This window comes from Nematolebias whitei, chromosome 7 (genome assembly GCF_014905685.2).
Source record: "Nematolebias whitei isolate Nwh7 chromosome 7, NemWhi1, whole genome shotgun sequence".
NCBI classification, from domain to species: Eukaryota; Metazoa; Chordata; class Actinopteri; order Cyprinodontiformes; family Rivulidae; genus Nematolebias; species Nematolebias whitei.
The window spans coordinates 8296234-8313061 of record NC_056504.1 but is presented as its reverse complement, the minus strand read 5'-3'; the positions used below and the strand labels follow the sequence as shown (position 1 = coordinate 8313061).

The 16828-nt window shown below is 38.8% G+C and overlaps 1 protein-coding gene across 2 annotated transcripts in view; it reads left to right on the top strand.

Moving 5' to 3' along the window:
- LOC119411689 (plexin-A1) overlaps positions 1-16828 on the top strand; it is a 198504-nt gene that overhangs the window by 13188 nt on the left and 168488 nt on the right. For both annotated transcript variants that reach the window (XM_037678600.1, XM_037678599.1), the window contains exon 2: positions 10714-10896. In XM_037678600.1, the coding sequence (XP_037534528.1) occupies positions 10714-10896 (183 nt within the window). The remainder of the gene's footprint in view (positions 1-10713; positions 10897-16828) is intronic.

The window sequence follows — 16828 nt, the reverse complement described above, 5'->3', positions numbered from 1 at the left end:
ATTCATGTTTTTATCTTTAGTTGTGCATGTTGGCAGTTAAAATATATGTTCAGTACAAAAAGGGAAAATAACATACGCCAGAGTTACAGGTTTCCAGCCACCTGACAAATGTATTTTATTTTAGGTTACAGAGAGGAGCACGTTTTTTTACAGATTGTTGCAAGCTGTGGTAGTGCTTGTTTGCCAGTTATTAATGCTGAAAGGTTTAAAAAAAAAAAAAAACCAACTCCCAAGATTTTTTGCTTTTGAGTAGCATCATACATCATGAGCCCACGTCAAGTGACCCAAGGAGATTTTCATTATTGACTTACAGTCGAGACCGCGTAGAATTAACTGTGAGGCCAGCTCCTAACCTGATTAAATCCATCATTAAGAATATCATGTAATGGTTGTAACACTCGTGGTCTTCGTAAAACACCATTTCATTTCTGCGGACCTAATCTAAAAGGATGTGGCAGCAAATGTGTTTAAGTAATTAAACCTGATTAATTGAACCAGAGTTGATGAAGAGTTAATTGACAGTCTAAATGAGTTGAGCTAGGAGAAGCCAATTAAGCATCATGCTTTAAAAGTTATTTTACTAATGAGTTTATGTCAGTTAATATTTGACGGTTTGATAATATTTTACGTTAAAAACATGAAATTTGTGTTTCAGAAAGACTTGGATTCTCAAAGAGCCATAGGTTCAAGTGTTGCTCTCATGCTGTTTTTACTGGACAAAAGAAAACCTTTAGAGAAGACCCCATGCAGACTGCTTGAGCTGCTCCCCCTGACCTTTCTGTCCTTCTGAAGAGTGTTTAGCTCCACAAATCAGCAGCTATAGCACAACTCTAATGATACTAATTGTCAGTGTAATTATGTATTGATTAGTGGTGTGTTGGATACATCATTATCAGATGTCATCAGGAAATGTGGGAAAAGAGGCTAATCTTCCACGTACTAATTTTCCTGAAGTGGTTTTGGTCCAAGCTTCTATTTAACCACTTACATATATTTGTAGACCAATGGTTTTATATTTTTAATACTTTAATAAACCTGTTTGGTTGTGCATATATTCTTATTTAAGCCCCTTGTTTGCTGTTGAGCTCTCAGAATTATAATTTATTTTATTTGCAAGTTCTTGCATAGTTTTTGCACATGTATTTAGAAGTGTTTTTATTACTATTTCCTACATGTTCCTCGTGCACCGTGCAAGGTTGTTCTGTCTCTTCCAGTCAGTTGTGGCCTAAACATGTGGTGACAGCTTCTGGAAGCACTTCTCTGAATAGATGCCAACTCCTTGAGGTTTCACTGCCTGCGTGGAGTGCACTCAACATTGAAATTACTATTGTGCACCCCATGAATATGGAATGGGTGCAGTCATTTCTGGTTCTAAATTATTGATCAGTGAGGATCAAGTGACATATTGTAGAAACTAGCTATTCATTTGAAGAGACAGGTTAAAAAGTTAGTTTAGAAAAAATAGTTTCCTCTAACTTTTTTTAGCACGTTTTTTTTTTTCTTTTCTGGAATTAAAGAAATATTTTTAGGTGCAGTTTGTGTCTTCCTGAGATGCAATTGTTGGGAGAGACTAGTTGGTGGAGGATAAAGGAAATCCTCAAAAATGCTGGGAATTTTCAGTCACTTAAGTCTTAGGAGTGCAGTGTTTGCAACCAAGTAGCCAACAACCCCCAAGGGCACGTTCTGAGAGGTTAGTTTTTTAATTACAGGCTGTTTTTGTGTGTACTGCTTGTAAAACTGTATTCTTGACCGTGCATATTACTTTGTTTACTACCTCCGCTCTTATTATACCCTGTTGCTTGTTTTGTACACACCACAGCATAAACCCCCATAATTTATGATTTAATCTGCTAGAGTACACTTTTAAAATAAAGATAAGTAGATTAAGACCTGTTTTTCAATAATTAGTATTTACCATTGGTGTGGTATTAAGACTTGGACATTTTTCTCATATGCTTTCTGTTAAAGGAAAGCTCTCGAGCAGGTTTTAAAATACAGCTACATGCTCTGGTGGCAGGTTGGAGACGACTGGTGAAATTAAGAATAATCCCATTTGGGTTAGAGCTGCATACAACTGCGTTATGACCGTTTAGAGAGAAAAGTGTCGCACAAAATTCTAAAATGTTCAGAGTTCAAGCGACAAGACTGTGCGTCTCTGCAACTCGTAAGGAAGTTGAGAACTCCGGGAAAGTCGGGAGACATTCAAAAGACCTTCATGAATGCCATTTTTCAACCACTCACATCTGAATGAGATGCCACTTTAGGGAGAGTAAGATCATAAGAACAATCAACTCACTCTTTTGATGCCATAGACACATAATTTCTGTCTACAAATGATATGGGGTGTTACAGTCTTCTTTAAGTGGCATTGACCTTTAAACAATAGTTTAGGTTTTTTAAAGTGGGGTTATACAGACAGACTGCAAATTACCAATATCTTACCTGTTGTAGATAGTTCTTTTAACAGCTTAAGCTTTGAGAAATGGAGTTTAATTTGTGCCAGCTTAACAAGCTAACTACTGTATAACAAAAACATGCATGTTAAGCTGCTTTCAGGCCCAGGCCTCCTTTGCAAAAGAGATCTGTGATCTCAATGGGATTTGCCTGATTAAATAAAGGTTAATGATAATAATAACAAGGTTAAGTCAGGTCCTCTGGACGGATTCCTCTTTGTTGAAATGTTTCGTCTTTTATCCAAAAGACTTTCTCAGTCTGAGGAGCTAACTGAAGCTAACCGAGAAGCTAACTGCTAGTTTAACAGGTCCAAGAACAATGTGTATTGCGACTATTTTAAATAAATAATACTATAATAAACAACATTAGCGGGAACCACTGTGAATTATGAGGATTTGAGTTGTTTTAAGACAACAGCAACCTGCTTCGGTCATTGCCTCACTTAGACTAGTTGATAATCTGGTCGTAATTATATATTTAAAAAATAATCTCCAAACTGAAGTTGTTTAAAGAGCTATTCACAGCAGGTAAGGTGTTAATTATTCCTAACCTTTCCATAAAACTAATCTCAAAAGACCTGAAATGTCACTTTAATAGAATTTGCCTGCAGACGTTTGAACATATCAGACACACGAACTTGAAGATGTATGGCTGTAGTGCCAAATACACATTTCTTCCTTTTACCTTATCATTGTACATAAGAGCCATTCCAGATGTGCTTGTACACAAACCTGCACACACTCTGCAGCTTTTATTTCTCTCATCAAGGCAGTAAAGGATAATTTATTTTGTTTTCCTTGTTCATCTCTCTTCATCCCATTGTAAATTTTTTACTGCTCTTCCCCACTCACAAACACAACTGTCACACCCACTAATGCTCATGGAAGTGAGCCATTTTGTGCACATCCCTTTCACATCCACAATACCAGTAAATGCATCCCTTTCAAACATGTTTTAGAATGTAAGTAATGGGTCTATCTAAAGACATATTTAAGCATATGCTACCTTGATGAGGAGACAGCTGATGACTTGTGGGGAGAGGCACATCCTTTTACTGTCTGAGACACACGTGCACAAAGACACAGAGGAAAAACTGCAGACTTGTTTTGAAACCATGCTGTTAGCATGGACACCAGCCAATGCAGTCAATCCTTTTCATTCTCTTTAATCTTGCTTTGCTATATTTAATGTCCCTGCACGTTATATATTTACTGAGAAACACAGTGCCTGTTAAATACAGCATGCAACTCACTCTATTTGCATAATTTTGAATGAATGTTTTGTCACATGTTTTTCTCCTGTCTTAATGGCTGTAATTCACAGCAGCGTGCCCGATCAGCATCCCATATACAAGCCTGTATTGTATTCTCCTGTTTCCGTATGCTAAACTGAATTGAGGTGTCCATTGACAAGTCCCAGTAAGGGTTAGTGTAATGTGTACTCTTATTTGTCTGATGAAATACGTTAAAGAAATGCTAATAATTTCCTTCAGTGCGGTGCAGTCAGCTCACATCTGTAATCAGTCAGTGTTACTGTGGGCCAGAGATGTGTGTACACGTGTTTGGTACAACATGATTGACTTTATTTCAGTGTTTTTCAGTGTGTAGTTAGTATGTGAAGCAGCTCCACCCAGTGCAGACTATCATCCTTGTGGCTACAAACGTGCAACAACTTCTTCTAGAGACGGAGTGTGTGTTTGTGAGCACAAGTCTCATATTCTGTTCTGGCTGCATTTGGTTTATATGTTGTGTAGATTCTCAGTCATCCAGAACGCTGCAATCGTACTTGCTGAAATAAAAGATAAGTGAACTTCCTTTCTTGTTTTTTTAAAGACGTTTCACCTCTCATCTGAAATGCTCCTTCATTTTAAGAAAAGCCTGCAGTTTTTGTCTGTGTGCCTGAAGAAACCTTACAAAAAAAGGTGAAATGTCTTTACGAATCAAGAAAGAAGAGTCCACTTTTTTCTTTGTAACGTTGAATCTCAGCTTACAGGTCATAGAAAAACTCTGTTGGTGTATTTTTTTATTCTCAGTTCTCAAAACTGGGGAGAGGAATCAGTTCCTTAAACTGGAAACACTGAAGAATGTTTTGGATAATTTATTAATTTTAGGTGGTATAGGAAGAACATTTATTTATTGTTTTGCTCTGGCTAAAATAAACAATTCATTCACTGTATAACTTACAAACTACATACTGAAACTTTATAGATAAATAAAAAAAAAGGGTATTTAACACTTTATAAACAAAGTGAAAAGCATAACGTTAAAGAAAAATATTCTGTATATAGTGAAAATCAGCATCACGCTTGTTTTAGCATCTATAAAGAAGGATAACATATATATTATTGGCAAAACCATCAATTTCTGGTTTAAAATGTTACCATCCCCCATGCATGTTATTTACGGTAGTCACACGGCTACAAATTCTTAGTGTGCAGCACATGCAGTCTTTGAAAATCAAAACAAACCTCCTGCTTTTCATTTACAAACACTGCTGCTAAAGTCAGTGGAAGGTTGTTTGCTCAACTCCTTCCTCAGTGCCTTTTTGAAACACTGCAGAGCTTTAAACAGTCTCCAGCCAATAATCCTGCAGAGACCACTGAGATGAATATTCCTAACACTGTATATTGCCCCTAATTCACACAGGAATTTTTCAGTGTGTTAAATTGCATCATGCACCGAATGTTGCGCCTGTAAAAGGTTTTCCAGTCTCAAGAGAAATGCCTTTTATTTCATGCTGATCTCTGCGGTTTAAACTCACCAGACTTGCAGAAAAGGTACAGAACCTTTACCAGCCAGGGCCCCGGGAGGGACCTTTACAGGCTGCTGTGTGTGGTTGTTCATGTCTGAAGCCAGTGGGTGTTGACCCTTTTTTGGACTCAATGTACAACGTTTTCAGGAGATTCTCTCATCTGTAAATGATGAATTTACCCTTTTAACTTGCATCCTTTAGGCTCTGATGTAATGAGATTGTTTATGCGTGTCTTTGGGTCTGACTCTAATTCAAGCTGAGAGATTTCTTTCACATGATTCTAGTGTTGTTGCCTCTAGTTCTATGTCATATGAATATCATTATTATTTCATTGCTTCTAGCTTTGTATGTACTGGATATTTTAGCTGAATGTGTGTCTTAGTTTATATTTGTGTGGACAGCTTTATCATCTTGCCTGTACGTGCTTGTCCATGTGGTTTATCGAGTATCATCTTTGATTTGAGAGGAAGAAATGACCCCTTAGCCATTGGCTGATGCAGAATAAGTTCTTTAGTAGTGGTTTGTTTCTATCACTTTCACAAAGAAATAGTTCAGATCTCTTGTGGCAGGAACACCTATCCTACCTGTTGAATGTAACTCTTTGAATGACCTCAACTAGGAACAATATTATTTAGTTCTACAATTCAATTCAGTTTATTTATATAGCGCCAAGTCACAGAAATCATCTCAGGGCACTGAACAACAACATGCATATATAAAAATAATAAGGTAACAGAAACATTCATATATATTTATCTGAGAAGCAGACTGCTTTGAATTTAACTCCATCACAGAACTCTCATCTTGAGCGAACATGAAGGCGACAGTGGAAAGGAAAAACTCCCTCATGAGGAAGAAACCTTTAGCAGAACCACGCTCAGGACAAGCAGCCATCTTCTTCGACCGGCTGGGTTTGGTAGGAACAGTGTGGTGAATAGCTAGGACTGTATGTCATTTTAGGGGGATTCACAGGAACACCTCAACCACACAGACACTCTGATCAGAGAGCGAGGCTGAGAATTATTGGATTTGATACCTGGATGATTGAGCATGAACGTTGTTGACACAGTAGAACAGTCTTCAGATTTAATTGAGCACACTCCAACGTCCATACATCTTTTTTTATTGATAGGTCACTTGTAGTTTGTCCTATTCTCTACAACCTGTCTCTGACTTTCTCTGTCTGTTGGTATCTTTATCACAAACACAGACAGGCATCAATGTAAAAAAAAAATAAAAAATCTGTGAACAACTTAATATGTATTCCCAAGGACCCCTTAGCTGCCCAACAAGGTGCCTAATGTAAAAAAAAACCACTGACTTCAGCACTAAACAGATCCTGCTCTGAACATGCAGTTATACTAGGGAATTTATTGCAACCAGATACACAATGGCAGGTCGAGAATCACTTGTTAAGATAGAAATAGTATCACATGATTGACAAGCTAATGCCTAGTCTGAGCTGGTCTAAAACATCCATCCATTATCTTTTACCCGCTTCTTCCTTTTCGAGTCGCGGGGGTCACTAGTGCCCATGTCCAGCAGTCACTGTGCAAGAGGATGGGGGTGACACCCTGGACAGGTCTCCAGTCCATCACAGGGACACGTAGAGACAAACGAGACAACCAACCATTCACTCTCTCACTCACACCTAGGGACAATTTAAGTTACCAATCAGCCTAACATGCATGTTTTTGGTCTGTGGGAGGAAACCGGAGTACCCGGAGAAAACCCACGCATACACGGAGAGAACATGCAAACTCAACCCAGAAAGGTCCCCAGCCGGAATTTGAACCAGCGACCTTCTTGCTGAGAGGGAACAGCTCTACCATCTGAGCCACCGTGCCTCCCATAAACAACTCTATTTTTAAAAATATAATTGTTCCTATCTATCTATATGAATTACTTGTGTTGGCGCAAGGAAACAAGAAAAACATGCAGGACAGTCACCCTCAAGAACCAGCACTGGACACCCCTGACCTACATCGAGAGCCATTACATTTTGTGCATAAAGTGGAAACCTTAAAGAAACCTTAAAGTGCGTTAAATAAAATAGTTTGAACAAGAACAGACAACGTACATATTGAAGTTTTCTTAGTTGCTGTGGCAGCTGAAAGCAGATAAAGAGTATAAAAAGTGCAGAGAAACACTTTATTGACGTGTGCTGAGCTGCAGGCAATTTAGGTAGACCATTCAAGAGAGAGTGTGGAGGAGGGGTGTTATCTTTTCTCCTGTGTGGATCAATCAGATGATGTAGTGATAAGTCTGTGGATTACACCGCTATTTACACACTCCCCGAGTGTACTTGTGTGTGCACCAGCTCACACACGTGTGCTGGCTCTGGATAATTTACTGACACATTCTGGTTTATTTATTTTTTCCAAAAGCACATGCCTTACACACCTCTGTGCATTCACACTCTGTGTACCCTGTCAGTAAAAATACTGCCCAAGCACCATCCAAACTGGACTACATGATCAAACTGGGCGCTCTTAGACTTCCTATGATCATTTTCTGTCATATTGAAAATGTTTGATAAATGATGATAAATGATTTAATCTGTACAACCAGAATATTCCATTGCAGTTTTTGTTAGCTCAACTAGATGTCAGGGTTTGGTCAGCTTTTTTGTGAGAATACATTTTATATTTTAAATTGTAAAATGAAGCTTAAAAAAACCCAAAATACTTTATTCTATTGTGGTATTAAACAAAGTAATAGATAAATATTTTCTTATTTGGATAAACTTGTGCTTTCTCATTGAAGTGACTAATAATTTCTTCACTAATAGAGTAATACAAAAAAAAAATGCATATACCTATTGAACTTTTTCCTGCCTTTTTATCATTAAACAAAAGCATTTCTTTATTTCTGGCACTTGAACTTTTTTAATATATTGCTCACTCAGTGTGCGAGTGCGACGACTGGTTAAGTGATGTTATGGGTCAGTGAGTTGCCTTGGGTGATGTGCCCCTTGTGACTCTGGTATGCTCCTGATATTGCCACATGGTCGCCACCATTACAGCCGGGTCACCACCATGACTGAACACACTCAAATTAAAAAGGATTTGCATGGTGGGATTGTGCTTGTCAGAAAAACGTTGAATCTATGAATGGGGCTTTATTTGAATAGGTTGTTTAATGTGTGGGGCACTGGAATCACAGTATTAAAGAGGATAAGGTTAGGTTGGTTTCTCTATAGTTCCAAGTGAACATAATGAAAATATGCACTTCTTGTCTGCTTTTAACCCTCAAGACACCTTTAAAGTGACTATACACTCAACACCTTTGGCCCCCAAATGGTCCCTTCTCATATAAGTGATTAAAATGTCATGTATAAACAAATATTACACAATTAAATCAGAGTACAGTGTTTTTTGCAAGCATACATAGCATCAGCTAGCTGTAGCAACTGCTGTGCATCCTCAGGCACTTTCAGTGAGAATATCATATTTCTCCAGGCGTAAACATTTAATGCAAATCAGCAGATTTGTTAGACATCATTCACGTGAACCATTTAGATTTTTTTTTTTTTTTTTTTTTAGATTTGAGTTGTTATAATGTGCAGCAATCCACTTTGCTCTTGGCACTTCTCAAGAGTGGCCATTAGCTTGTCAGTCCGGACAGAACTGCACTCTATTTATTTGAACAATGATCATTCAAAGAGCTCTCTTCAGCAAGAAAGATACAAGTTTTTTATAAACTTACCACAGAACCTCACTTTAAAGGATCTGAGCCATCGTTTTGCAAAGTACTCTAGTTTCTGGTCTTACGTGTATGTTTGGGTATTTTGAGTCTTACATTCAGTAGATGGTGGTCAGTTTATCAGAGTCAGAATCAGAGTTTCTTTGTCATTTGCACCACATGTGGTACATGTGGTGGAACGGAATTGTGTACACAGGGTCCCAGTTACATCCAACAATAAAATGTAAAAAGAAAAACATCAATAAGATCTAAGATATGAACTAAGAAAAACATTAATTAAAAATACACTAATAGCATAAAAACAATACGCCATACAGCAGCACAAACATGAGTCTGTGCGAGCAGATGAGCACAAATGAACACAGCAGCATGAAATAAATCAGCAGCAACATGAAGCAGATCAGCAGCAACATGTAATTATTCTGGTAAGAGATTCATGGGTCTAACAGCCTTAGGGTAGAAGCTGTTCCTCAGTCTAGTGGTTCTACACTTAATGCTCCTTAACCTCCTTCCTGAGGAGAGCGGGGCAAAACGTGTGTGCTGGGTGAGTGGGGTCCTTCATGATGCAGGTGGCCCTCTTCCTGCATCTAGAGGTGTAGATGTCTGTGATGGTGGGGAGACTGACTCCGACAGACTTCTGTGCAGCCTTCACCACTCTCTGCAAAGCTTTTCTTTCTGCAGCTGTGCAGCCTCCATGCCACACGTTGATGCTGGAGCACAGGATGCTCTCCACTGCACACCTGTAGAAGGAGGCGAGGACTGAGCTTCCCAGACCAGCTCGTCTCAGCCGCCTGAGGAAGTAGAGTCTCTGATGAGCTTTCTTGATCAGGCTGGTGGTGTTGTTGCTCCAGCTGAGGTTGTCATTCAGGTGCACCCCAAGTACTTGTAGCTGGAGACCACTTCCACTGCAGATCCTCCTGTGTTCAGGGATGGGTAGGTGTGTTTGTTCCTTCTGAAGTCCACAACCATCTCCTTCGTCTTCTACCATCTCATTCATCTTCTTCACATTGATGTGAAGGTTATTTATTCTCTTTGTACCAGCTCTCCAGGTGTTCCACCTCCTGCCTGTAGCTGGACTAATCGTTGTTTGTGATGCAGCCGACCACCACTGTATCATCTGCAAACTTTACAATGTGACAGCCTGGATGGGTCGCTGCACAATCATACGTGAGCAGAGTGAACAGGAGGGGGCTCAGCACACATCCCTGAGAGGAGCGAGTGTTGAGGGTTATGATGGAGGAGGAGAAGTTGTGGATCCTCACTGACTGCGGTCTGTTTGTTAAGAAGTCTAGTACCCAGTTGCAAATGGAGGGGCTTAGTCCTAGTGTGAGTACTGGTAGTTTGTCCATCAGGGTTTTGGGGATCATGGTGTTGAAGGCAGACATGAAGTCCACAAAGAGCATACGGACGTAGGAGTCTTTCTGCTCCAGGTGGGTGAGAGCAATGTGGACCACAGGGGAAATGGTGTCCTCTGTTGATCGATTCTCACGGTATGCGTACTGGTGATGGTTATTGATATCTTGACAAAGCAAAAGGATTTTTCTATAAAGGAACCAAACAAAACACTCCTTATCGCAGAACCACCAGCATACCAATTGTTTCGGTTGTTTAATCAAATCAAAACTCATAAATTTTAAATTGATTTAAATTGTAAAGAATTAAACCACATTACATTAGCTTCAGGTAACTTCATAGTAGTTTAGTTCACATGATCTATGTTTTAATTTCTTCTTTGTTGTTGAAAGATAGTCTTTTTTATTATTAGTTAAAATGTGATTCCTTAGCTCTTTTTCTTCACTTTAGCCCTTGCAGATAGATGACAACTTCTGTGGCCAGGACTTCAACCAGCCTCTGGGGGGAACCAGCACCATTGAAGGCATACCGCTATTCATAGACAAGGATGATGGCATGACTTCAGTGGCGGCGTACGACTACCGTGGCAACACTGTGGCATTTGTAGGCACGCGCAATGGAAAGCTGAAGAAGGTAAGATTGTTTGTGGTTTTAATTTTTTTCATTCTGTGTGTTTGGGTTTTTGGGTTTGTTAATTGTTATTGATTATCACATTTGTCATGCCAAGTACAAAATAGTTTTTCCGTGTCCCATTGTCACTTTTGGTCTCTTGGGGCGGCTGTGTCCGAGTGGTTAGAGCAGTCGTCCTCCAGTGGGAGAGTTGGGGGTTTGACTGCACCGGCAGTCACATGCTGAAGTGTCACTGGGCAAGACACAGAACCCCTCACTGCCTCCGATGTGTGTCCCGTCGGTGTATGATTGTGATAAAGCACTGATTATTCTTTGCAGAGATATTTTAGAGTGCTGTATGAATGGGTAAATGAGGGCACAGGTTGTAGTGTAAAGCACTTTGAGTATCTTGATTAGATAGAAAGGAGCTATATAAGCACAGTCCATTTACCATTTTAATTTCAAAAGGTCATTTTTAATCAATCCATCAGATGTGAGAAGTTGAATATGTTCTTACTGAGGTTGGTGTTGTTAGTTTATGTTGTGTATATATAGAGAGAGAGTTGGACACAATGATAATTTTTCTTCTTATGTACATTTACGCATGAGAAAAAACTCTTTTGTGAGCAAGTTTCTGTTTTTCTTCAACACCAGATTGTAGTTTTTATACAACACTGTTCAACTGTTGTGCTCTTGTTGTTGTGGAACGATGACAGCTGTACAAGTTAACTGCAAGTTTTGTTCTTGTGATTGTACGATAGATCCACTCGCAGTCCGACATAATTATTATTCCTTTTGTGTAATTTGGTTGTATAAGCTTGAGTATTTACTTTCTTGCTTGTATTTAGTCGGAGGGCAGAGCTCTCATGAAATTGTGGCTCATTAGAATTCAGCCCCTTTCTCTTCTTACTGCCTGAGACCTGTCATCTATTCAAAATTATGAATGTATAATCTGACTGTGTGTTTGTGCGTCTTTAATGCCTCTTTGTGCAGTGTTTGTGTTTTTGTCACTCACGGTATGTATAATAATGTCTGCGATGGCACTGCTTTTTGTCTGCCTTTGTATGTTTATGAGAGAGATGACAAACAATGCAATTCGAATAGGATTCAGTGCTTTGCATTTGTCAGCGTGACACCCATTTACTTAGCTTGGGAGCGAACACTTTATTTATTTTGCCATTCTCATGTGTCTTCTTCGCTGTTCTGGTCTCTGGTTGAGGTATTTGTGTGTGCAACCATCATCAGGGAAAGCGGCACACCTTCTTGGTGCCTTCATATGTCTGCGCACTAAAAACAGTTTGCAGATATTTAAGGCTACCCCCAAAAAGCCTAGAAACAAAACAACAAAAGAGAAAATGATTTGATGTGGTCTGAAAGAACGATATATAAACATAACGTACGAGTTCACACACATTTTGCAGTGGTTGTTTTAAGAATAGATTAAATACTTGTGAGCAATACCAGGATTATTTTGGTCATCACAGTTTGTGTTCCAGCAGTTTTATTTGTTTGTGTCTTTAGCTGAGTAAAGAAGGGCATCGCTCTCTACACAAGCATGTTTTTATTTTGGGTGGGAGTATAAGCAGACCATGATGCAACCACAGAGCATTTTATTTTCCCCACACCGGCATTTGGGAGAGCATTATGTTTAAATGTTGTTTATGTAGTTACATTTTAGGGCGTTTTGAGAAGAAACAAGGAGGTTATTAAAAAATCAAATACATTTGTGTTGAGTTGAATGTTAAAGAAAATCACTGCTGCGCTTTAAATATTGAACAAAGGGGAATCGAAATAAACTTGTTTTTCTTTACAATCCTGGAATTTATTTGGGATTTGAGTTCCATCAGCAGCACATGATAATGTCATCACATTATCAGCATGTATGATATCAGCATCTCAAAGGGTTTGCGTTACATCTCGATCTGCAATCAGATGGACCTCTCCGCTGCACTAAATGCCCACATCAAATATGATGTTAGTGGCCAAGAGACTAAAGCACATTGAGAGCATTGTCAAAGTTGTAGAAATAGAAGAAAAAGAGGAGTGGGAGAAATGGGAATTTATTGCATCATCACATATTCAACAATTGCATTGAAAATGCATGTTTTCCTAATATTGTGCAGCCCTATTTTTATTTTTTTACCTGAAACATCTCATCATTCATCAGTCACACTTGAGTGCTTTGATATAACGTGTTATTTTTTAGATCTGTTTTTAATTACTAGTGATGTTCAAGGTTGTCCAGAGCAACAAGACGATGGAATAAACAACGTTAAAAGCAAGCACTAATGAAGTCCCTTTGTGCATCGTTTGACACACTCCAACTCTAACGCACTCTCACACACACGGGGGAAGCTTTTACTAACGAGTTGAGGTTTAATGGGACACAGATAGAAAAGATACAACAACAGGAAGGAAGACTGAAAGATGAAGCAGATAGAAACGCAACAGGAGGTGGCAGACAGAAGGAACTGATAAAGAGAGGCGATCACTGTTGTGATTAACTCATTCTGGCAGTCATCTGGATACCGCTGTGGTCAAGGTCGTACCACAGGGTTGGCCATCTACTGAACTTAATATTTAGGATTAAAAACTTTCGTTCCTTTTGATTTTTTTATCATCAGTGGCCTTTTTGTCAACCCATTATTAGTTTATCATTCCTTTTCAGCATTATGTCACAGTTACAATGCTTAATTTGAGCTGGATCCTGTTGGAACAGGATCCGGGAACTCTTATTTTGACAGGGTATGTTCCAATAACTGTTTGCTTGGACCCAGTAACTCTCAGGCTTACTAATAATAAAGTTATGAACAAATATGACTGCCTTGAATGAATAAAACGTATATTGGTTATGTAAACTGGAAATAATTACATAAACACTAATTTTAAACACAACATCCTCTTACAACTTCTTAATATCCATACGAGCTACCTTTTCAAGTAGGCATTTCTGCGTCTACATGTAAAACAATCTCCGCCCCTAAAAGAGTGATGGGGGTGAGTGCCATCCGAGCTAACCAGGCAGTCGTACACGAGCAGGATACCACAGGCCGCCGCCATGAACGGACAGTTGAGGCGCCTGGAGGTTTCACATGTGGAGAAGGACAGTGAATTCAGCGAAGAACCATGAAGTAACCGGGGTGGATGTAGAGTGCTTGACAGAAGTGTTTACAGATGTAGGTAAACATAGATATTTAACAACCCATTAAAATACACCAAAATGCAGGAAATCACATCTACTTTATTTAAAATTTTCTGGGGGAAGCCCCCCCCCCACCAAGATAAAGCCGTCCCGCCCACTATTTGTGTTCCGTCATTGATTGATTTACAAATTAAGCCCTGCACGGTTACATTCGCTCCATATTTACTCAAACATCTCTGTCGTAACTATCTAACTAAATGCTTGTATAGTTCAGAACTGGCCCTGATAAATCAGGTGTAATCTAAAGTAACATTTATAAATTTTGCAGTCACTTCTGCCTTTTGAGCAAGGACAATAAAAAGGCATTGGCCATGGTTCACAAACATGCACACACATGCACACACATGCACAGTTGGTGGTCTAAGGTGATGAGACAAAAAGAGGGGATGCCAGTCAATAATCCAATAGCAGATTTTTATTCTGTGCGCACATTTAAATGCAGACAGGTTTTAGGATTCCTCAGCTGCGCACTCCCATCAGGGAGCGATGCAACCCATCTGTTGTGTGTAAGCGGTCAGTGTGCCAGGTGGTCGGAGCCCCCGGTGCCCATTGTGTGTGTATTGCGGCCATGCCAGGCTCAGGTGGCTGAGTGTGAAGGTGCAGCCCAGTGTTCATTCATTAGTGAATTAACGAGGCTAACGCAGCTCCTGATGACGGACAGAGGAAACGTACTGTCAAAATCTAAGACTAGTTTTACTGGCGAGCATGAAACAAGGTGTTAAAGGGGACATAGAGCACTGGTTTTTCACAAGTTGATGCAGTTTCCCAAGGCTCTAATAAAATGTATTTGACATGCTTTGGTCAAAATGCCACAAAGGTGCTGTAAAACAGTTTGGAATTTAAAGCTCTGTTTAACAATAATTTGGACCCAAATTACACTTAATAGCCCTGGAAGCATGTTATTACATCAGGAGACGGTAAACTATGCTAGCCTGAGGGATCAAATCAGACCACAGTAAACTGAACAGAAAAAATACTTTTGACAGATTTAGCCTCAAACTCTTGTATCTCTATCATCCGAGCTAAGCCACAAAATTAGCTACTTGCAGGTTGCAAGTCATATCTTTACCTTGCTCCATTCGACAAAACACTGCACGTACACTCTTATGTGTACAGCAGATAGTGTTGTGGCAAAAATAAGAAATAAATAAGGGAGACAGGAAGATGCAGCTCGTTGATTATTAACCATTTATTATAGAAGAAATGTCAACCAGAACATCCTGGGGATGACACAGACCCAAATGATAGGCATTCTCTGAAGTTAAACAGATTCTTTCTGAAAAAAGCTAATCAATAAAACACACCACCACTAGTCTGGAACACTGGAAGGCCGTTTTACTTAGAGGGCAGCATAATCTAACATTGAATGCTGAAAGATATACACGACACGGGACAGTTCTGTTGCACCGAATGAGGACATTTCAGAGGGCCGATCCATATCTTGACCAGTGAATTTTATTTTTCCTGCAACAGACAGGTCACATAAAACATCTGTCAGCTTATTGGTGCTATATTTTCTGGCTTTAGCTTTTGGCCAGTATTTGTTTTTGAGACTAACTGTTATAAACTGATTTTTTCTTCTTCTTAAATGTTTAGTTTGTTTGCAGTCGCACCTTCTGGTGCTCTGCTGCTGCTGGTGATTCATTGTCGAATGACCATTTGGAAATTACTGCCAAACAACAACAAAAATGAAAAAGAAAAATCAATCAGCTAACATTTTTATTTATAATATTTTTATTGATTTAAAACTAAGGACAAAAGCATTAAGTTGTAATTGTATTTTCTATCAACTTGGTGAAACAAATCTGGCTGACATGTCACGACTTTTTCAGGATTAATAACAACTGACAGTTTGTCATTTTTATGTGTGTATTTCTGTGTAATGTCACTAATATATTCCTTTGGGATGGCTAGTGTCACCATTAAGAGAACATGTCATGTCCTAATTGACTGATGATTGTAATTCTACTTGTGCACAATGTTGCCCTGTCCAAATCCCGTGAGGGTGCACGTTTGTGTGATAATTCATATATGTTTATGGTTTGATTTTAGTCTAGATTAGCACCTTCCTTTTACTCACTAAACCTCCACCCAAATTGTAAAATACAAATTTGTGCAACAACATAAGGTTTTAGTAGATGCAACCAGTTAGAAAGGATGGAAGAAAAATTGTTAGCTGTGTCCCAATTCTTGGTAAACTTTTTAAAGCAGATTGTATTATTAATCTGTATTAATTAAAAAAAACAACAACATTAACATAGGGACTTCGTCTTACTGTGTGTGTGTATTTGTGTGTGTGTGTGTTTGTGTGTGTGTGTGTGGTGTCATCATTTGGCTGAACCACTGGAGCCACGAGTTGTTTGGCTTGTGCTTGAGTACAGAGACTGGCTTTGTGCGGATGCTTTTTAGCTACCGGTCATTAGTTCACACAACTGCTTCAGGTTATACAAACATGGACACTGAGACAAAATGAGAAAAAAAAAAACATACATACATACATATCTATATCTATATATATACATACATACATACATACATACATACATATCTATCTATATATACATACATACATACATACATACATATCTATCTATATATATATACATACATACATACATACATACATATCTATCTATCTATCTATCTATCTATCTATCTATCTATCTATCTATCTATCTATCTATCTATCTATCTATCTATCTATCTATCTATCTATCTATCTATCTATCTATCTATCTATCTATCTATCTATCT